This window comes from Thermobia domestica, chromosome 5 (genome assembly GCF_964235325.1).
Source record: "Thermobia domestica chromosome 5, izTheDome1.hap1.1, whole genome shotgun sequence".
Lineage (NCBI taxonomy): Eukaryota > Metazoa > Arthropoda > Insecta > Zygentoma > Lepismatidae > Thermobia > Thermobia domestica.
In genome coordinates, this window is record NC_137458.1 from 59,902,539 (window position 1) to 59,926,553 (window position 24,015).

Genomic DNA, 24,015 nt, shown 5'->3' on the forward strand with positions numbered 1-24,015 from the left:
AGAAATGATGGTTGAGCATCTTAAGTTCTAACTCGAATAAGTGGAATTGGTAATTTAGTAGCAGCCGAGAAAAGGTATCACAGACTGTTACAAAGCTTTCTTTAAGGCTACCAGTGACCAAGAAAAACGAGGTCGACCTCTTGATTCAGAGTGTGAACAAGCATTTCTAGAAGTTTGCTCCTATATTGCGTAAAATGCAGAGCGGTCTTAATTATGGAGGTGAATGACTTAATGGGAAGAAAACTTTAGAATAAAGAGAAAAAGTGGTCTGTGAAGTATATGAAAACTAGATTACAGAAACATTTTGGAGACAAAAATTTGTACAGTGAATCCCAAGGTGCACGAAATGTGTTTTGCTTCAAAGGATGTGCAAAAAAGCTAATTAATGATTCATGGTATGCTAATAGATATGATAAGAAAGAGATGAGAGACAAAGAATTTTAGATGCTGCAGCTCTGATATTGCAAGAAGACATTTCGTCACAAATTTACTGTCTTGAGCATTTTCCCTGCAATGATGAAATCCTGGCTGGAGGCTAAAATACTATTCCGGAATCTCTTCTTTTAATAACACTTTTATAAAAGACTCCAAACAGAAAAACTATCCCAGAAGATGTGAACCGAAAAATGTTGGCAATCAGCAATATGATTATTAAACTGATGCGACCAAAAACTTACACATCCTCTGTGATGTTTGTATTAATTGTATACCTACATCGGAAGCACGAATCTCGAGGACTTGTCAATGTAATTAATACTTTATTTTTCTGTGAATCTTACAAAAACAAAAGCATTGAAATTTGAAGATACGGCCACTATGACTTCAACTGTTGGATTATTCAAATGTCATCAAGTGTTGACATCGAAAACAAACTGAGAACGTCGTCGGAATCCATTACCAGTTTACTTTCTGAAAGTGTGCCATACCTAATTTTCAAGCGATCAAAAGATGGAGATCACAAAATTCAAATGCAACACGTTTCAAATCTTACTATGAGTGAGCCAGAAGCAATGAACATCATTCGGTTTTTAAATGTTCCCGTTCCTTTGTGCACACTCATCATGAAGTCCAGAAAATATTCCATCCTGTCAAGGATTTATGAAATAATAATAATAATAATAATAATAATAATAATAATAATAATAATAATAATAATAATAATAATAATAAAACATCAGCAACGAAAAGTTGTGTTTCTTACTTCACAAGTGAAATATCTTATAATTCCGTTACCCTCATACATGGAGGAGCTACATACGTGAATACAATTTCCACTTGTTTTGTAGTTTAAGGCGTTCGCCGAAACAAGAATCAGTCGAACAGGAAGACATACTTTATTTCTTATCCTTTCTCGTAGATAAAAGAATGTGTATGTCTCTCCGCCATTATATTTTCGTACAGAAGGAGTCATCTAGAGCCAAGACATTTTCTACATAGATAGATCTTCACCAGATACGAAGCTGCCTCTTTTTCGATTTTCGATTCGAGGGGAGGGGAGACTGGAGGTCACAATTTAAAATACTACATACGAGTAGCACACGTATATAGTCCGTGGATTTTCTCGGAATTTTCTCGTTTCCTTCCCCATCCTCATTTCATCAACTCTTTCCGTAGTCGTTTATTTTGGATTGAGATTTGATTTAAGTTTAGGGTCTGTTTCAGCAGCCAACTGCTAGTGGAAATCAACTCGGGTCTCTTGCGCCGAAGACAATCGTTTATTTTCATTAGTCATCTGCCTTCTCCACCCTAAAGGAAATACGCATAGGACATTATATTAAGGATTTTATTTTATTTCATTGATGTAGCCTAGCAACCGATATCACTAAGTTCGTAGAGCAGTGTAGGATTGACAGTTCAAGAGCAGAGAAAGGTATAAATAATCACATACAGCAAGTTTTTTTTCTAACACTTAAGCCCCGCATAGGTCCCATGGTACCTACTTGTCTACCTAGTGTCGTTACTTGCTTAGGCTGTCCATACACGGAGAAAGCAAATGGGTGGAAACATGCGCTGTCGTCATTTTCTCTTCACTGAGGTTTGTCAGAAACTAAGGTCTGCCGAACACTGAGCGAGCGTCTGCGTCAAGGTCACTTGCAGAACCATCCAGCACATGGTATTGGACGCCTACCTCATTCCTTTGTTACACGGGAAAATTGCTGGAGCATTTCGATCGGCGCATGTGTAGCCCGAGACCTCACATTCAAGACAAGAATACTAACTACGAATACCGTAAGACGGCGTTACTTTGCGCATCAGGGGTTGCTTTGCACAAAATATGGAAAGAGTCCTTTGTCGGCACCGTATTGTATTTTGGCTATAATGTTGGGAGTTAACATCAGTTCTAAATACCGTCGTTTTTGTTGTTGCAGAGATATGGAAAGCAGTCACTGTAAAGGCCTCCAAAATTTGAAAGATATCACGTACAAGAATTCAGGTCAAAGTTAAGTCAGTTTCATAGAATACTACTGTGTATAATGGGACTTGTGTTTTAAGATCATAACAAACTAAAACTGGGAGAAAGCGGTTTTAGCCTCTACTCGGGGTTACTTTGCAACGGTCCAAAATACCGCTTAGAAAGGAAGTTTTACTACTGGAACCCCCTGCATTCTAAATTTAGGTAAATTACCGATTTAGGTAGATTCTGGAATGTATTTCTTGTTGGAAAATAAATTATGAACAGTGGCAGATCCAGAAAAATAGTTTGAGAAGGTTTCAGTCACAAAGGCTTCGTTTTTTTAGAAGTCACTAGACTTTTCTGGGGGCATGAAGCTTAGGAATGACAAACATTAGATTCTTTAAAAAAAAAGAAATAATGTATTTTGGGTGGGATTCAGCCTGAAAGTCCCAAACCTCGTACATTTTCCACTGATTACGGTTGAGATGATATTTAGGACATAAGGAATAACCGAGGTAAATCAGTTCACGAGGATTTTTTTTCTGTTCCTGAGTTGGCATTTTTGTGGGCCATATGCTAAATTATCAGAATGCGGTTCCTGTGCCGGTACCAGAAAATACATAAATTTATTTACAAATATTGATAATCCATACTAGCAAGGGACGTCACCCAAGTATCCGGCTCCGATTTCAATGATTTTTTTCTGATAGAGGGTATGTATACATTATTTGTGATGACAGAAATTTTTATCATCGTGCATGTTTTCTATTTTTTTATAATTTTTAATAGTTGTGATATGGTTATTAGAGATTACTGCAGAGGTCCCTTACTACCCTTTGAAAACGGAGTGTTAATGAAACAACAACCGTATAGATACACATAAGAACTGGGGGAAGTCGTATAGTAGATATGACCCTGACCACAGCCATCTTGAGATTCGCCATTTTGAATTAAGATCAAGTTTTTAAATAAAAATAGACCAATACGATAAATAATTTCAGGCTAGAATTTAATCAGGAAAACAATGGTGAAGTTAGTTTTAAGATACACACATTTGGGGAAAAGTTACAGGCATATTAATTGTTTATAGATCCTACTTGCTATGCGCATAAGTCCCTTACCTCCGCTTCTAACCCGCGTATTAATGATAGTAAGTGGATAAAAGCTTCGGTAATACGTATTATGCCTAGAGGCAAGTAGTACGGTAAGGGTAACCTTGACGGCAGCGATCTTGAAATCTGCCATTTGAAATTAAAGTGAAGTTTTGAAAAATGAAAACCTAGCATGTGACATCTCATTTTAATAGCAAATTTTCCCCAAAAGCCAATGGTATACTTATGTTTGTTCTATAGTTAACTAGCATTAATTTAGAACTGCTTCTAATGTGCACCAAATGTCCATTATTCGATCTTTTAAATTGGCAATACTCCTTATTTTCTCCGCGTGCTTTAAGATTCCAACTGGCACTTCGCAATTGTTGCCATAGCTTATGTTTTCTAAATTTATTACATTTTTTAAGAGTTGCGATTTGTCAGTTCATGAATAGTATTGGCATAAGCATCCAACAATCTTTCTGAATTTTTGAGTCTTGCAATGCAATTATTTATTTCCTATACCTGCCCTTCAAAACTCGTTTACTGACATGAATCAACGCACAACAAAACAACTACAACTTTGCATTCACGTAATACCGAAGACGTAGCTAGTAATGGATAGTAGATGAGACGAGTAATCAAATGAAAATTCATTTCAAAAACAAAAACGAAATATGATTGTTGTGTAAATCAATGGTATTTTGTTTTATTTATATTCATTTCTTTATTTTTTTTTTAAGTAGCAATTATTAACATTCAGAAAATGTTTATATTTATTTTAGATAAAAAATTTCGTCTAGCTTGGGTGAAGATGGGAAGGAGTTTAATATGCTAATGGCATTGCCTCTTTGTATGGCTAGGCTTATCCTTTGTGTCAAAAAGTAACCACTTCTAGGATCTCCTGATTTATTAATTAATTTTGATCCTAATTCCTTTAAAAACATTCTGGCAATTCTTTATTGTTTGTTTATTTACTTATTTTCTATGGCAATTTTTTAGCTAGTCAGACAAAAATGTCATTCGTTTTCTAGCGATTGTTGCTGAAAGTTCATATTTGTAAGATTTATAATCAGTTTTGATCGTGAACTCGATTGAGTTACACCTCTTTATAAACAAGTTACCTGTTTTTATAGTATGTACAATTGTACATGGTACAAACAGCGTGTTCGGAACAGTCATATTATGCCTCTTTGATATCTTCTGTTCCTTTAAAGTTGTATTTATTAAAAATATTTTGTTTGTCGTTTGCGCAACATGTTGGCTACATTTCCTCATAATTTTGTGTTCATATAACAACAATTTGTTATAATTTCATTTGTATTTCTTCCCGTCACATAGGTCCATAGGCTTCTCATGTATTCTGATTTGAAATAAATAATTCCATTGCAAATCTTAGAAATTTAGAAAGATTGCTGGATGCTTATCCCAATACTATTCATGAACTGACAAATCGCAACTCTTAAAAAATGTAATAAATTTAGAAAACATAAGCTATGGCAACAATTGCGAAGTGCCAGTTGGAATCTTAAAACATGCGGAGAAAATTAGGAGTATTGCCAATTTGAAAGATCGAATAATGGACGTTTGGTGCACATTAAAAACAGTTCTGGTGATGGTTCTGGTTATGCTAGTTAACTATAGAACAAAAATAAGTATACCATTGGCTTTTGGGGAAAATTTGCTATTAAAATTAGATGTCACATGCTATGGTTTTCATTTTTCAAAACTTCACTTTAATTTCAAATGGTGGATTTCAAGATCGTTGCCGTCAAGGTTACCCTTACCGTACTACTTGCCTCTAGGCATAATACGTATTACCGAAGCTTTTATCCACTTACTATCATTAATACGCGGGTTAGAAGCGGAGGTAAGGGACTTATGCGCATAGCAAGTAGGATCTATAAACAATTAATATGCCTGTAACTTTTCCCCAAATGTGTGTATCTTAAAACTAACTTCACCATTGTTTTCCTGATTAAATTCTAGCCTGAAATTATTTATCATATTGGTCTATTTTCATTTAAAAAAGCATAATCTTAATTCAAAATGGCGAATTTCAAGATGGCTGTCGTCAAGGTCATATCTACCATACGACTTCCCCCTAGTCCTTATGTGTATCTACATGGTTGTTCTTTCATTAACACTCCGTTTTCAAAGGGTAGTAAGGGACTTCTGCAGTAATCTCTAATAACCACATCACAACTATTAAAAATTATTTTTAAAAAATAGAAAACATGCATGATGGCAAAAATTTCTGTCATCACAAATAATGTATACATACCCTCTATCGGAAAAAAACAATCATTGAAATCGGAGCGTGACACTTGGGTGATGTCTCTTGTAATTATCGATATCGCTACCCTCATTCTAATATCAATATTTGTAGACTGCATGGAGTTTTGTGTGAAAAGTAAAATGAATAAATACTGAAGGGAAACCGTTGCACAGAAATGTTATGTTCGTAAGTTGAACATACTTTTTTGTATGCTGTGCAAAGTAACTCCATATATAGGGTTACTTTGCACCGAAGTTTATATTTCAATAACTATGGCCATACTGAATGTTTACTAATGAACTAACACTAAGGTTTACTAGTATATTTAGCTATTATATGTTTAAAATACAGTGTTGTACACAATTACGTTTGTAAGTTACATCCAATTTTCTTTAAAATTCCCTAAACATTGTGCAAAGTGATGTAAAACGATACTCAAAGTGATGTGATAACAATCTACTTCATTTGGGTCAAAGTACGTCATTGATATGATGCTACTGCGCACACTAAGGGAGCAAAGAGCTAAATTGCGCCTAATAACTTATTTGAGACACTTGTTTCTGCCCTTTGCTCCTTTAGGGGGTCTGATATTGGTAAGAGTTTCTCACTAGAATGGACCGGAGGAGTTTTCCGATAATGGTCCAGGAGTTTTCCGATAATGGTCCAGTAATATTGCATTTTTATTTTTTCCTTCATTTACAAAAATATTAGCGGGCTGGTGGGAATAATCACAAAATTCACCACGGCGCTGTAACGTGTTTTAAACCTTCTACTAGTAATTTTTCTTACTTCGTCCATATATACACACATTAAGAATGAAAAGAGAATAAAGTTAGTGAATATATTCTGTTATGTAAATCACAGTACATGATAGGATAATTTAATTTAGCGGAGCCAATATATAAGTAGGGGAAAGTGGGGGAATACCACGCAACGAGGGAATACCACGCACCCTATTTTCTCAGTTATAATGCTTCGAAACTTATTCAGATTAGTGCTACTATCTAGTTTAGACTATGAAAGACATATTGCATGAGCGAGGCGCCAGTTGCTGCTAGGTGTGGTTCATGGCATGGCGAAATGTTGTTTTGCTGTAATTTCTTCTAATTTACTTCGTTTGCAGATTTAGAGGTATGTGTTGAAATACTTAGTTGATTTTCATAATGTGTATACAATGTTTTAGCGTAGTGCGTTAGTAGTAATTTCATGCTGAATCTGTTTATATGAAACGACGTGAAACTTCTGAAGGTTCAATTTTCTTTCTCGGCTTGGAATGGGGTAATTGCACGCATGTCGTCCATTGTGCGTGGTATTGCCCCTTCACGAAGCAGTTATCAAAAAGGCTTATGCTGCGTTTCTTTTCCTTTTTTATGCATATTGCAGATGGCATGATACTATATTAGGCAAACAGAGAAGTGCAAATGGACATTAGAACAACTACCAAAGGCCATAGGAGCAATAAATGGCGGAAGAAAAATTAGGGAAGTAGCAAATGATTTTGGGATATATGAGGCTACATTAAGAACAAAAGTGAAAGCTGGGACTGTCTATTCTAAGAAAATGGGAAGAAAGGCTGTATTGAGCTCTACACAAAAAGCGGAACTTTCTGGTCACGCTTTACATTTAGCCAAGTTGTCTTACGGAATGTCTCCAATTGAAATACGCAGAGTAGCTTATAAATACGCAGAAGCTAATAATATCAAACACAATTTGAATAAAGAAGGTCGACTTGCTGGGAATGATTGGTTGGAATTGCTTTTAAAGAAAAATTCCACAATAAGGTTAAGGGAATCTGAAGCAATTAGTATTTACAGGGTCGACGAATTCAATGAAGAAAAGGTGAAAGGGTTTTTAAGAACCTGACAGAAGTTACCGAAAAATATAATTTCTGCGAAGATTAGATCTTTAACGTTGACGAAACAGGTATATTCATAGTATAGACACCAGGGCGTATTTTGGATCCAAAGGGAGTGAAACAGCTCGGAGCACTAATATCATGGGAAAGGGGTAAAACCGTTACAAACCTGCCAGGTCTTACATCCCCCTATGTTTATCTACCCAAGAAAACGCATGTCACCTCAGCTGAGGAAAGGAGAATCTACTGGATCTATATATTCTTGGGTGGAGCAATGAATCTAGTGGCTGCAACATTTTGCTCTTATTGCGAAACCGATAACAAATGATCCAGTCCTACCTATTTTGGATCACACGAGCCATATTTCATTAGAAATTTACAATTTTTGTAAGGAGAAAGGAATTGTTATGGTTACAATACCGCCGCATACGTCACATAAACTTCAGCCGCTAGATCTCACCTTTTTTGGTCTCCACAAAACATATTTCAACCAAGAATGCACACTGTTTGCGAAGCGCTATGTTAATAAAAAATTTCTCCATATGACTTAGTCGATATCTTTAATAGAACTTATCTGAAAGCAGCAAATATGGACAAAGCTGTTAATGGTTTTAAACAAGCGGGTATTTGTCCTTTGGAGCTGGACACTTTTAGAAAAGAAGATTTTGAAGCTGTTCAGCAATTCCAGGCCGTAGAACTTGAAGATGAAAGAGAGACTTCTGAAGAAGTGAAATCCCCAATTGCTTTCCGATGCTCAAACTATTATAGGCCTACGCCAAAATGAACAACCATCTTCGACGAGAATAGGGCTAAATCGAGAAGAACATCAACTACTCGGAACATCATCACAGCAGTTACCATTGCTTGTCCAACCGTCTTCTTTACAAAATGAGGCTGTGAAAGTCTCACAGATTTCTCCTATCTCCAGGTCTGCCAAGTCAACTCCTCGAAATAACAAAAACCGTTCAGAAATCTTAACTTCTACTCCAACCAAACGAATATTGGAAGATACTAAATTCAGAAAGAGCACTAACCGAAGAAAGCACCAAGAAAGCAAAGTTGAGAAGAAAACTCGAAAATTCGATGTTGGTGGAAAACGTGAAGACAACCTGAGGAAACAAACTGGAAGTTGACCTAAACGTACAGTCAAGAAACGACTTAAGTTTATGAAAAGAGATTCTGATGCTTCACGTTAAGGAATTAGTGCGTGCCAATACCCGATGTAATGCGTGTGATTACCCGATGTGGTGGGGAATACCACGCATTTCTCGTTTTCCACAAACTTTATTTTTACAGAATCTATGAAAATCAAGGAGGACTACCAACGATCGAATATGAAACTAGAATGATTAAGTTACAGCATACATTTTCCTTATGTTAATTTGTTTGATTTGTAGTGAGATATAGGAAAATGTACCTTAAGTGCGTGGTATTCCCCCACTTTCCCCTACACTCCCAAAACAATGGCAGTAAATATTATTGTAGGAATATCTTACTTATGTACGGAGTAGAACAAACACTGGTTATATGTTTATGTTACTGTATCAATTTAATTAATACTTACCATTCTAACCCAAGATTCCATTGTGACTACTGATTGCATTTCGTCCTATAAAAAAACGAAACAGATTTGTACATTTAAATATCATTTGCCAGGTATAGATTTGTTTATTTTATAAATTAATCAAATACTTAATGTTTATAGCTACAGACTTGAATACATACTGTTTAGTTGTGAAATTAAAATAAAATTTTCAACTTACCATAATTACCATACCATTTGAACTTACCATAATAACTTTTAAAATTACCAAAACTTCTCTGAACTTGAATTTATGAAATTGAAACCTAACACCGTTAGCAAAGTTCTGTCGACTACAACAAGAATTGGTATACTATTATAGCTAAAACAAACATATGTGGTTTTGGAGTGGATAAAGTCTTCGCAGGGATTCTGAGAACAGGCTTGGTTGTTGAAGACGAGTCCCTACAAGAAATGAAAGGTTGTGGAAAACATGTACTGCTAGTAGAAGTCTGCAAGGGCTCGAGCCGAGCCCGCGGGTTGGACTCGGGCTACAAAGCGCGAGGGCAGATCGGAAAGTAATGAACAATATTTTTTCTCTTCAGGTATTACAGCTGGAATGATGAAACTGCACGACGAGGATATTTTGTTATCCTGTGCACCTTTATCGAGAGAAGCCTCAACTACGAAACAAACATGGCGTGCATGTTACTGTCGTCTACGTGTGAAGAGCAGCGAGGTGTGGTTAGATCTTTGTGGACCAAAGTGCATGCATCGAGTGAAATTCATAGGGATATACGTGGCGTGTATGGAGACGGTTGTATGGACCGTAGCAATGTCTCCAAGTAGTGTGCATTCTTTGAAGACGGTCGTGAGAACCTTAGTGATGCACCACGCTCCGGGCGGCCGGTAACAGCTTCAACACCGCAGAATATCCGCGCCATCGAGGCAGCAACTTTGAACGACCGGCTTGTGCACCTGCGAACCTTATCACAGAAATTCAATATTTCCTATGGTGTGGTGCACGACATTGTTCATGACACATTGCAATTTCGTAAAGTAAGTGTTCGCTGGGTGCCTAAGAACCTGACAGACAACCACAAGGGGCAGTGAATGATGGCAAGCTTGAACCACCTAACGCGTTACGACACAGAAGGGCATGACTTTCTGAAAGGAATCGTCACTAGTGATGAGTCGTAGGCGTACCACTACACGCCCGAAACCACGCAGGCCTCTATGGAGTGGAAACATGCTGGTTTCCCAGTAAGAAAAAAATAAGGTGACTCAATCTGCGAGGAAAGTGCTTGTTACAATATTCTGGGACATGTTTGGTGTATTATTGGTGGACTTTACTGAATACGGGACTACTGTAAATGCTGCAGCCTACATTAAAACTTCAGTTAAGTTGCGTCGTGCTCTTCGTGACAAACGCCGCAACAATAATGTTTACAGTATCAAACTTCTTCATGACAATGCCCGTCCACACGTTGCTGCTTCTGTCCATGAGAAACTCAACAAATTAATGTGTGAAGTGCTCGAGCATTCTTCGTACAGTCTGGACTTGGTATCGTCGGACTTTCATCTCTTTGGTCCAGGAAGAAATTCCTGGCCAGCCAACACTTTGCGACAGATGTGAAAGTGAAATCACCAGTTTGCATATTTCCATACTCCAACCAAACGGACTTCTACGAACAGGGCATCTTGAAACTGGTACCACACTGGAAGAAATGTGTTGGGAATCTTGGTGACTATGTAGAAAAGTAGGTCGAAGATGTAAGTTCCTTTGTGCTTTTGTCTTAGTAGATATTAAACTTTCTTGGAAAAAAATATTGTGCGTTACTTTCCGATCTGCCCTCGTATATATTACTTCAGGTCCGGCCCGTAAATTTTCAAATTTACGCGGTGGCTCAGTGGTAGAGCGTTCACCTCTGGTGCTAGGGGTCTCGGGTTCGATCCCAGCCCCCGCCAAGTGAACTTTGTGGTGGACAAACACCGTGTGCGTGGGTTTTCTCGGGGTTCTCCCGTTTCCTCCCAGTTTCTTCATTCCACCATTTCATTCATTACTCATCATCACCGTCTCCTTTAGCCTGGCCGGCATAACCGTGGGACGTAAAACTCAAAGATTTCATTTCATTTTTTTTGGATGTATTGGTGGAAAGTCCTACGAAGAGAGTGCGACATCTATCAAGTGAACATAATGTTACAGTGAAAAGTGTTCAAAGAATATTAAAAAAGGGAAAAGTGGCATCCTTATAAATTACAGTTGAAACAAAAACTGTCAGAGGATGATTTCTGATAGACCAGTGGAGTTTTGCGAGTAGGCGTTGGCCCAGACAGCTCGTGACCCAGTTTTTCCTCATAATATTGTGTTTAGTGATGAGGTAAATTTCAGGTGAGGTTAACAACCAAAATGTCCGGTACTGGGCTAATACAAATCTTAATTGGATAGATGCATCAAAGATGCAAGATGCAGCTAATGTAATGGTGTGGTGTGGAATATGGGGCGAAAAACTTATTGGATCTGTTTTCATTGATGGGACCTTGGATGCTGCACAATATGGAGATATGCTTGAAAACACTGTTATGCTATTTTCTTGAACGAGGAAGGGTGATTTCATCAATATTGGCAACAAAATGGGGCACCGACGAATTATAGCCGTAATATAATCGATTGCTGAATGAACATTTTCCCGGTTGCTGGATAGGTCGACATGCACCAGCTGAGTAGCCAGCAAGATCCCCCGACCTAACTCCGTTGGATTTCTATCTTTGGGGCCAATTTAAAACTATTGTCTACCAATGTAAAATTAATGACATTGGCTACCTGAAAAGGAGAATCATTACGCCCTATGAACAAATAGCAGCAACTTTGCTTCGCAGAGTGTACAAGCACTGGGTCGTACGGTTAAGGATATGCACAGAACAGAACGGCGCGCATGTTGAACATGTCATGTGATTATATTTGTCTTTTGAGTGTTAGCTCTCTGTTTTCTTGGTTATTAAAGAATATGTAATGTGAGATGTTACAAAGATTGTTTTTTACTTTATCTTTATAATTCAATTCGAAACGTAGCACAGAATATTTCACAGCATTTCACACATATCCTAAATTTATTCACAACTTCTAAACTGTTGCAGGTTTTGGAAAAAATAATCTTACCGTTGGGTTTCTCTTCGAACGAGGATGTTGTTTAACATGTCACACGACCATGTTCTTATTCAAAATAAACAAGTTGGTTTCAAGATGGCAGACGACAACCTTAAACAAGTCATAGTGTTTCATTCCTTTTACCAGCATTGATCCCAATTGACTTCGGATCGACCGCATTTACAGTTTCTCAAATATTTAGCCCAGTCCAGATTTTGTATTTCACTTAACAAAATATTATCTTTCAATTATTTCGGATATTTGGACATTTTCCAATATGGTGAACGAAGAAGTTGTGGATTTTAGTACGTCATTTAAATAATCTTTACAAACATCTATGTCAAATTCTAACTTGTTAATAATTACTTAGTAAGTTCAATAAAATTGTAAATCAGTTTGACGATAAATTTCGGAATTTTAGAACTTAGAGCCAAATATTTTTAAAAGTATGCGTTTTATGAAAAATTGTTTCTCTATAAAAATATTGTTTATCTATGTTCTATAAAACGACACTAAGTTTGTCTCTTTATGCTCAACCATAGCGAAGATATTGCTATTTTATCTGGATATTGTTCATTTGTCACTTCCGGCGGCCATTTTCCAATATGGCGGCGAAGGTCACGTGGGATTTCAGGGGACTTTTAATATGTTGTTTAGAACATCATTCCCAACATCTGTGCCAATTTTCAGCTTGTTACTAATTTGTCCCTTTCTTCATTAAAATTTGAGCTTCATTTACTGCACTAAAAAGAGGTATTAAGAAAATTGAAACTTAAATATTACACATACGCAGAAAAGGATTATTTTAAGATGTATGAAGTCAATACATATTTGCATATTTGGGCACGTTTCTGTTCTATGAGGTTCAGAACGAAAAAGTCATGTTGTTCTGCTGTGTGAACTTAGCCGTTGGGTGTGAATTGTAAGTTTGGCATCGTTCGGATCTTATTGGAAATGGTTGTGGAGTATGAGATGGTTTGACTCGATGTTTTTCTTGTATGTAAAGGCCCCGTGCACAAGAAGATCGTCCATCGTTTCCTGTGAGTTCGTGGACACGAACTACTTATGTGGTCTGAAGATGATTTTTCATCCTAATGCATTTAAACGCCGAAAACCCCTCAGTATTTAGCCCTTTCATGATTTCATTGTCAGTATAAGTAGAATCTACAAATCGAATAACTGCTTATAAAGCTGGGGCTTGCGTGGTGGTACAGCCTGTTTCATACGGGGAGAGTCTAGTCGTGTCATATTCGTGGAATTCCAGAATTGCCAGATCTACGTAAAATCTCATCGACTCATTCACGTTGGACATATTGTGCAGCTGCAAAAGCAAATACTTCGGATTTCTAAACTTCATATAGTAGTAGTGGTCCGCGTATATGCAACTGAGTCAGCAAAAATTTTAGTGACGTCATAGGTCAAAGGTCAATGACCTTGGCCCGGGGTCAATGACCTAGGGGTACCTAGGACCACCCCCTATAAATTTTGGCAGGGGTACCTTGGCCCACCCCCTAAATTTTGGCAGGGGTGCCTAGGACCACCCCCCTTAAATTTTGGAAATTGCCAAATTTAAAAATTGGGTATGGTAGCCTAGGACCATAGTATGTACCTCTATCAGTATTGGGTGTCTATGTCGTTCCCTTTCATGGGTAAAAAATTGCCAAAAATTCAAATTTCGGGGGTTTTTGACCTAATTTATCCCCTTTGATGAGGTGTTATTACCCTATATAGTTATATGGGCGTATACAGGGGTTCATTACCTTTCATAAGACATGGGTATATTAATGCACCCCTTGAAAAATTTGGGAGGGGTACGTTGGCCCACCCCTTAAATTTTGGAAATTGACCAATTTCAACATTGGGTATTATAGTACCGGACCCTAATATGTATCATGATAAATTTGGGTGGTCCACCTCGTTCCCTTCTAGGGGTACAAAATTGCCAAATATATAAACGTAAGCAATACGTTATACCACGTGTTTGGTTTTTGACCTAATTTATCCCCTTTGATGAGGTGTTATTACCCTATATAGTTATATGGGCGTATACAGGGGTCCATTACCTTTCATAAGACATGGGTATATTAATGCACCCCTTGAAAAATTTGGGAAGGGTACCTTGGCCCACCCCTTAAATTTTGGAAATTGACCAATTTCAACATTGGGTATTATAGTACAGGCCCCTAATATGTATTATAATAAATTTGGGTGGTCCACCTCATTTCCTTCTAGGGGTACAAAATTGCCAAAAATATAAACGTAAGCAATACGTTATACCACGTGTTTGGTTTTTGGCTCAATTTATCCCCTTTGATGAGGTGTTATTACCTTATATGGTTATATGGTCATGTATAGGGGTCCATTCCCTTTCATAAGATATGGGTATATTTGTGCACCCCTTGAAAATTTGGGAGGGGCACCTTGGCCCACCCCTTAAATTTTGGAAATTGACCAATTTAAACATTTGGTATTATAGTACTGCACCCTAACATGTATTATGATAAATTTGGGTGGTCCACCTTGTTCCCTTCTAGGGGTACAAATTTGCCAAAATATAAACGTAAGCAATACGTTGTACCACGTGTTTGGTATTTTGGCCCAATTTATTTCCTTGGATGAAGTCCTATTACCTTATATGGTTATGTATAGGGGTCTATTCCCTATCATAAGACATAGGTACATTTGTGCACCCCGGGAGGGGTACTTTGGCCCACCCCTTAAATTTTGGAAATTGCCCAATTTAAACATTTGGTATTATAGTACAAGACCCTAATATGTATTATGATAAATTTGGGTGGTCCACATCGTTCTCTTTTAGGGGTACAAAATTGCTAAAATATAAACATAAGCAATATGTTGTACCATGTGTTTGGTTTTTGGCCCAATTTCTTCCCTTTGATGAGGTTTTATTACCTTATATGGTCATGTATATAGGTTCATTTCATATCATAAGACATGAGTACATTGATGCATCCTTTAAAAATTTGGGAGGGGTATCTTGGCTCATCCACTCGGTTTTAGAAATTGTTTAATATAAGCATTTGGTATCATAGTACAGGTCTCCAATATGCACCACTATAAATTTGGATGGTCCACATCGTTCCCTTTTCATAGGTAAAGAACTACCAAAAATCAAATTTCGGAGGTTATTGACCCCAATTTAGCATGTTATATGGTTTATTACCTTTATATGTTTATGTTCCCTTTTAAATTTGGGAATTATCAAATAACAAAGTTCGGTAAACGTTTTTTAGGGCCCATTGTAGATGTTGATGTTCCTCTTATGGCCAAATATTCAAAATTTAAATGTTATTGACCGGCTTTATTATTGAATAAGTACAGGATTTATTACTTTTTTCATAAGACACAGGTGTATTTGTGTACCAATCTTAAATTTTGGAAGGGATACATTTCTTATTGTCGTATCAATAATTGGTAATTGGATAGTATCTCATTCATTGGTTAAATCATTATGATCACGTGATCGGTTATTGACCTATGATGGGATTAGGAGTTCAGGACATTGGTACATTGAAACTTTGTAGGATAATTTGATAATGCGTCATTGGTTTTGATTATTCCCGCCAAATATAAACGTAAGCAAGACTTGTACCACGTGATTGTCCTTGATGAGGTAGTGTACAGGGATTCATTTCCTTTGTTGTGGTACTTCTTAAGTTTGAGTACACACACACTTCTAGAAAACAGTTGGTTCTACTCAGGTAAACAATTGACGGACATTATTGACATTATTGAACATATAATGATATGATTAACTCTAAGACTTAGGTATATCAAGAGAAGTATTCTTTAAATTTGGGAATGGTGATAAACAGAATTTTAACATAAGGTGCGAAATTTGAAACAATACATTGAACTTTAGTCACAGCTCATAGTCTAAGATCATTGGTGGTGATTGATTTGAAATCTGATAGCTAACCTTATTGAATCTTATGACTCATAGACGAAAGGCAATACATGCTACAACACTGGCAAAGTTATTGTTAATGCAATTTGATTGGTTGATCACTATCTGTCGTGCAATCTGATTGGTTGATCACTTTCTTTCGTGCAATCTGAGTGGTTGATGATTTTCAAATCTTTGCTGTATTCAGTTTTAAGTTTTGTTTAACATTTAAAAATTATGGTTTCGTTCAACATTTTGCACTCACTGATAAATATGATCAAAACCGTTTATTTGTTAATCGAATAGTTAAAAACCGGATAAAGTTTGACGGTTAACCGTGAAACGTAAAATTTTTTTAGTTTGAAATTTTTTTGCTTGAAAATTTTGTTTAAAATTTTTGTTTAAAATTTTTCGTTTCCAAATTTTTTCGTTTGAAATTTTTTGTTTGAAAATTTTTGTTCGAAAATTTTGTTTAAAATTTTTTGTTTAAAATTTTTCGTTTCCAAATTTTTTGTTTGAAATTTTTTGTTTCAAAATTTTTTCGTTTGAAATTTTTTGTTTGAATTTTTTTTCGTTTCAAAATTTTGTTTCAAAGATTTTTTGTTCTAAATTTTTGTTTCAAAGTTTGGTTTGACATTTTTAAAAGTTTGTGCACTCATTAGTAAAGAACCGGAACTGTTTAGAGCAAAAACCTCTGGCAACATGTGGTGCAATAGTACACGTCAGAACATGATAATGCAACGTCATCAGTTTTGCATCATATATAAGTATCGTTCGAGTTAGTATTCATGATAACATCATCATGGCTACTTGTCTGCAGTTTCTAAACACACGTGATGTGATGAAATCATTTACCAAGATTACTGATTTACAACAGAATGTACCTTATAGAATCTTAGCTAGCCAAATGATCCCTACAAAGTTTGGATTAAGAATCGTAGTGAAGCTTGAAAATGATAAGAATATAATTTTACCAGCAAGATATTTACCCATGGAAGCATCAAAACAAGAAGAACTGCTGCGTTTCTTAAATACTGGATCTGTATCTTTATGTTACAAAGGGTTCTTGGGTCGAAGTCATCAACTTGAATTTAGTACACAGCCAGATTCGTCAGCCATTGTGATGAAATCATGAATCAGCACATTCCAATGACGTCAGCTGTAGTTGTATGAATTTGGTTGGTCGGCATGACGTCAGCAACTGTGATGAAATCATGAATTCAAACGTCAGCACATTCCTTACCAATGACGTCAGCAATAACTATAAACCAGCAAATACAGTGTCATCCCACGAAATCATTTGAGCAAGTGCTTTTCAGGAGGAAAGATGTGTACTTCTAACGATAAAGAGTTCATCTTCGCAAGCTATTATCCAATAAATATATTTCAAACAAAACATGTGATGATTGGTATCAGTGCTAGAACATTTGAACCTGTGATTCGATTGGGCAAAGCAGAACAATTTGGTGTACAACTGACCTGTGAAGAATGGCAAATATTATGTTCACGAATCGACCAAATGAACGATTATTTTCATGATGAGCTAAATGTGACCATAGTCAAATCATTAGGCTCAAATCATGAAGTGGTGCTGCGTACAGTCCTCGAAGAGAAGATGGTGCTGTTACGTAAAAAGAGTACATTCCATGTCCCTCGCAACATGGTGTATCTAACACAAACTGAATGGAACAAATTCATCAGCGTATTTCAGTGTGTGAAACATGCAGTGGAAGTGTGCAACAAAACTAGTATATTCCTGAAAAAGTACTATTTTGAAAAATGTGTTATGCATATTGTACAACATGTATCTAGATATTGTGATGGTTGTCAACATCGTTCGTGGGTGCATACCTGTATTGATAAACAGTTTATTTGTGATCAAATGGACATTGAGTTTCCACCAATTGATATCGCAATAGACCTTAAAAGACTTCAATTGGAATTAAAATTATACGCTAAAGACAAACTAGTGCAAGAAGTTCAAAATACATTGTATCGACAATATCCAGATAATTTATCTGGTATGGATGTATGTGGAGTGTAATAAAATGATCCATTTCAATGAATTGTGTTTTTTCATTTCAAGTACAACCCCAGGTTCTGACGTGTACTATTGCACCACATGTTGTCAAAGGTTTTTGTTCTAAACAGTTCCAGTTCTTTACTAATGAGCGCACAAACTTTTAAAAATGTCAACTCAAACTTTGAAACAAAAATTTAGAACAAAAAATCTTTGAAACAAAATTTTGAAACGAAAAAAAAATTCAAACAAAAAAATTTCAAACGAAAAAATTTTGAAACAAAAAATTTCAAACAAAAAATTTGGAAACGAAAAATTTTAAACAAAAAAATTTAAACAAAATTTTCGAACAAAAATTTTCAAACAAAAAATTTCAAACGAGAAAAAATTTCAAACAAAAATTTCAAACGAAAATTTTAAACAAAATTTTCAAGCAAAAAAATTTCAAACTAAAAAAATTTTACGTTTCACGGTTAACCGTCAAACTTTATCCGGTTTTTAACTATTCGATTAACAAATAAACGGTTTTGATCATATTTATCAGTGAGTGTAAAATGTTGAACGAAACCAAGATTTTTAAATGTTAAACAAAACTTAAAACTGAATACAGCAAAGATTTGAAAATCATCAACCAATCAGATTGCACGAAAGATAGTGATCAACCAATCAGATTGCACGACAGATAGTGATCAACCAATCAAATTGCATTAACAATAACTTTGCCAATGTTGTAGCATGTATTGCCTTTCGTCTATGAGTCATAAGATTCAATAAGGTTAGCTATCAGATTTCAAATCAATCACCACCAATGATCTTAGACTATGAGCTGTGACTAAAGTTCAATGTATTGTTTCAAATTTCGCACCTTATGTTAAAATTCTGTTTATCACCATTCCCAAATTTAAAGAATACTTCTCTTGATATACCTAAGTCTTAGAGTTAATCATATCATTATATGTTCAATAATGTCAATAATGTCCGTCAATTGTTTACCTGAGTAGAACCAACTGTTTTCTAGAAGTGTGTGTGTACTCAAACTTAAGAAGTACCACAACAAAGGAAATGAATCCCTGTACACTACCTCATCAAGGACAATCACGTGGTACAAGTCTTGCTTACGTTTATATTTGGCGGGAATAATCAAAACCAATGACGCATTATCAAATTATCCTACAAAGTTTCAATGTACCAATGTCCTGAACTCCTAATCCCATCATAGGTCAATAACCGATCACGTGATCATAATGATTTAACCAATGAATGAGATACTATCCAATTACCAATTATTGATACGACAATAAGAAATGTATCCCTTCCAAAATTTAAGATTGGTACACAAATACACCTGTGTCTTATGAAAAAAGTAATAAATCCTGTACTTATTCAATAATAAAGCCGGTCAATAACATTTAAATTTTGAATATTTGGCCATAAGAGGAACATCAACATCTACAATGGGCCCTAAAAAACGTTTACCGAATTTTGTTATTTGATAATTCCCAAATTTAAAAGGGAACATAAACATATAAAGGTAATAAACCATATAACATGCTAAATTGGGGTCAATAACCTCCGAAATTTGATTTTTGGTAGTTCTTTACCTATGAAAAGGGAACGATGTGGACCATCCAAATTTATAGTGGTGCATATTGGAGACCTGTACTATGATACCAAATGCTTATATTAAACAATTTCTAAAACCGAGTGGATGAGCCAAGATACCCCTCCCAAATTTTTAAAGGATGCATCAATGTACTCATGTCTTATGATATGAAATGAACCTATATACATGACCATGTAAGGTAATAAAACCTCATCAAAGGGAAGAAATTGGGCCAAAAACCAAACACATGGTACAACATATTGCTTATGTTTATATTTTAGCAATTTTGTACCCCTAAAAGAGAACGATGTGGACCACCCAAATTTATCATGATACATGTTGAGTCATGTACTATGATACCGAATCCCCTCCCGGGGTGCATCAATGTACCTATGTCTTATGATAGGGAATGAACACCTATACATTACCATATAAGGTAATAGGACCTCATCCAAAGGAATAAATTAGGTCAAAAACCAAACACGTGGTACAACGTAATGCTTACGTTTATATTTTTGGCAATTTTGTACCCTAAAAGGGAACGAGGTGAACCACCCAAATTTATCATAATACATATTAGGGTCTTGTACTATAATACCAAATGTTTAAATTGGGCAATTTCCAAAATTTAAGGGGTGGGCCAAAGTACCCTTCCCAAGTTTCTAAAGGAGTGCACAAATATACCCATGTCTTATGAAAGGTAATGGACCCCTATACATGACCATATAACTAAATAGGATAATAACACCTCATCAAAGGGGATAAAATCGACCAAAAACCAAACATATGGTATAACGTATTGCTTACGTTTATATTTTGGCAATTTTGTACCCCTAGAAGGAAACGAGGTGGACCACCCAAATTTATCATAATACATGTTAGCGTCCAGTACTATAATACCAAATATATAAAATGATCAATTTCCAAAATTTAAGGGGTGGGCCAAGGTACCCCTCCCGGGGTGCACAAATGTACCTATGTCTTATGATAGGGAATAGACCCCTATACATAACCATATAAGGTAATAGGACTTCATCCAAGGAAATAAATTGGGCCAAAATACCAAACACGTGGTACAACGTATTGCTTACGTTTATATTTTGGCAAATTTGTACCCCTAGAAGGGAACAAGGTGGACCACCCAAATTTATCATAATACATGTTAGGGTGCAGTACTATAATACCAAATGTTTAAATTGGTCAATTTCCAAAATTTAAGGGGTGGGCCAAGGTGCCCCTCCCAAATTTTTCAAGGGGTGCACAAATATACCCATATCTTATGAAAGGGAATGGACCCCTATACATGACCATATAATCATATAAGGTAATAACACCTCATCAAAGGGGATAAATTGAGCCAAAAACCAAACACGTGGTATAAAGTATTGCTTACGTTTATATTTTTGGCAATTTTGTACCCCTAGAAGGAAATGAGGTGGACCACCCAAATTTATTATAATACATATTAGGGGCCTGTATTATAATACCCAATGTTGAAATTGGTCAATTTCCAAAATTTAAGGGGTGGGCCAAGGTACCCTTCCCAAATTTTTCAAGGGGTGCATTAATATACCCATGTCTTATGAAAGGTAATGGACCCCTGTATACGCCCATATAACTATATAGGGTAATAACACCTCATCAAAGGGGATAAATTAGGTCAAAAACCAAACACGTGGTATAACGTATTGCTTACGTTTATATATTTGGCAATTTTGTACCCCTAGAAGGGAACGAGGTGGACCACCCAAATTTATCATGATACATATTAGGGTCCGGTACTATAATACCCAATGTTGAAATTGGTCAATTTCCAAAATTTAAGGGGTGGGCCAACGTACCCCTCCCAAATTTTTCAAGGGGTGCATTAATATATCCATGTCTTATGAAAGGTAATGAACCCCTGTATACGCCCATATAACTATATAGGGTAATAACACCTCATCAAAGGGGATAAATTAGGTCAAAAACCCCCGAAATTTGAATTTTTGGCAATTTTTTACCCATGAAAGGGAACAACATAGACACCCAATACTGATAGAGGTACATACTATGGTCCTAGGCTACCATACCCAATTTTTAAATTTGGCAATTTCCAAAATTTAAGGGGGGTGGTCCTAGGCACCCCTGCCAAAATTTAGGGGGTGGGCCAAGGTACCCCTGCCAAAATTTATAGGGGGTGGTCCTAGGTACCCCTAGGTCATTGACCCCGGGCCAAGGTCATTGACCTTTGACCTATGACGTCACTAAAATTTTTGCTGACTCAGTTGCATATACGCGGACCACTACTACTCATATCGTAATTTCTGAGGAGAATGGACAAAATTTTGAAGTTTTGTCTTAGTATGCAATGGCGGTATCTGATTGTCGTCGTTGACTTCCAAAGAATGTACGGGAAGGAGCTGGTTCACTAGCATTATGAAACCGCTTAGATAGTGGCTGCGAGAAGACGCTATGAGATTTAGGTCGGTTTCCAGATAAAGCTTTCGGTTGTTGATCAAGTATGTGAATCGAAGCTACTGCGTCATAATCAAGTATGCTCTCGTGTTGTCCGGCTGAAGTGGCCATGACAATTAGAAGATTAATAGTTAGTAAATTTTATGTAGCTAACTCGCTAAGCACGGGAACGTTGCTGCTTCGCCACTTAAAGCAGACTGACTCCTGTCAATGCAAGAAAACAAGGCAAGGAGCAGGTGAAGTATACCGCGAACGCAGTCACAAGATTACAAGAAGTTATCAGTGTAATTTCTCAAAAAAAAAAAAACACTTATTGTTAGATATTACCCTGCAAAAGATGACTTTTTGTCTGATCCTTAAGTAGCGCTTTTACACTTTCTCACAAATGCGCATACTATACTTGATCCTCGAGTAATGTAACAACTAACCAGTAGAAAGACTAAGCGTAAAGTTGCCAGCTGGTGGGTATTTTAGCGGCAGACCGGTATATTTGTAGGCTTAATTACATGTTTCATGGTTTCAAATATAATTACTTTTAACCTATTTTGAGAATTATGAGCTTGTTGCGGTAATTTAATTTTTCATAGTTGGTAACCATAGCTAGGCGTAATGTCATTTATCTTTAAGCATGCCATGTAGAGTATTTTGCAGTGATATTTCACAACAGCATTACCAGGAATACGTTTCCTATTATTGAAAAACGTGGATTTTCACTAATTATATAATTGATTTTTTTTATACCTTTGTATCAATATTTCTCTCGTTCTATGGCGGTGTGTAGACTGTTCATTAACACTGACAAATGATGCAATCAATTACATAAACATGTACTGTATAACCGAAACTTTGCATCTTTATTTGATTACTAACCTTCAGCCACCTGAGAACTTCGTCCCTAGATCCCTTCATTTGCTCAGCCTACGGTCTCATATCCCTAACATATATCTAATCTTGAGGAATTTCAAAATATAGTTATCTTTAACAATTGCAACCCCTTACGTTTTATCTTCCCTTATAACGGAAATTAGCATATATCTACTCTTAAATGATTCGAGATCATCTTATTTTAAAAATTACAACCCCGCCAATTTTTCTTCTGGCCTTTTTTCTTCCCCTTCTAACTGCAAGGGAAACATTAAAAAGCGCTGAAACACGTCGTTATCATTTTAAATTAAAAAAAAAGTCTAAATACCAAATTTCATGTCCCTAACCATAACGAATTTCGAAATATGGACTTTCAATTATAACAATTGAAACTCCACCCCTTTTCCTTCCAATCTCTCTTCCTTCCGTTCTAGGTCAAATATCAAAGAAACGCTGAAACACATATTTGTTTAAAATGAGAAGTCATATACAAAATTTCATATTAAGAGATTCCAAGACATAGCCATTTTAAGATAATAAGTGCCTTCTCCGTCGAATTTCCAAAAATCCTTCATTAGTGGGACCTTACATCGCAAGTCCTGTCTCCTGTCCAAACTTGAATTTACTTGCTTAAACGGTTTGGCCTGAGCTTGATCAACCAATCAGCCAGTCAGGACATCGTCTTTTATGCATAGTTTTTTTTTCAACTCTGGCAACATGTATTAACAATTATTATTAAACCTTGAATACAATTTAATACGTTATTTAAAGGAAGAGTTTTTAAATTATATAGGGCTTAGTCTGCCCTGTTAATAGGGCTGAATTACACAAGTTTCCTGTTATTCAAGGTAATTTCTGAATTACTTGCTTCTATC

At 36.2% G+C, this 24,015-nt stretch overlaps 1 protein-coding gene across 1 annotated transcript in view; it reads right to left on the minus strand.

Moving 5' to 3' along the window:
- LOC145685928 (acetylcholine receptor subunit alpha-type acr-16-like) overlaps positions 1 to 24,015 on the minus strand; it is a 139,934-nt gene that overhangs the window by 65,643 nt on the left and 50,276 nt on the right. The window contains exon 3 of the mRNA XM_081758702.1: positions 9,184 to 9,228. Within this exon, the coding sequence (XP_081614828.1) occupies positions 9,184 to 9,228 (45 nt within the window). The remainder of the gene's footprint in view (positions 1 to 9,183; positions 9,229 to 24,015) is intronic.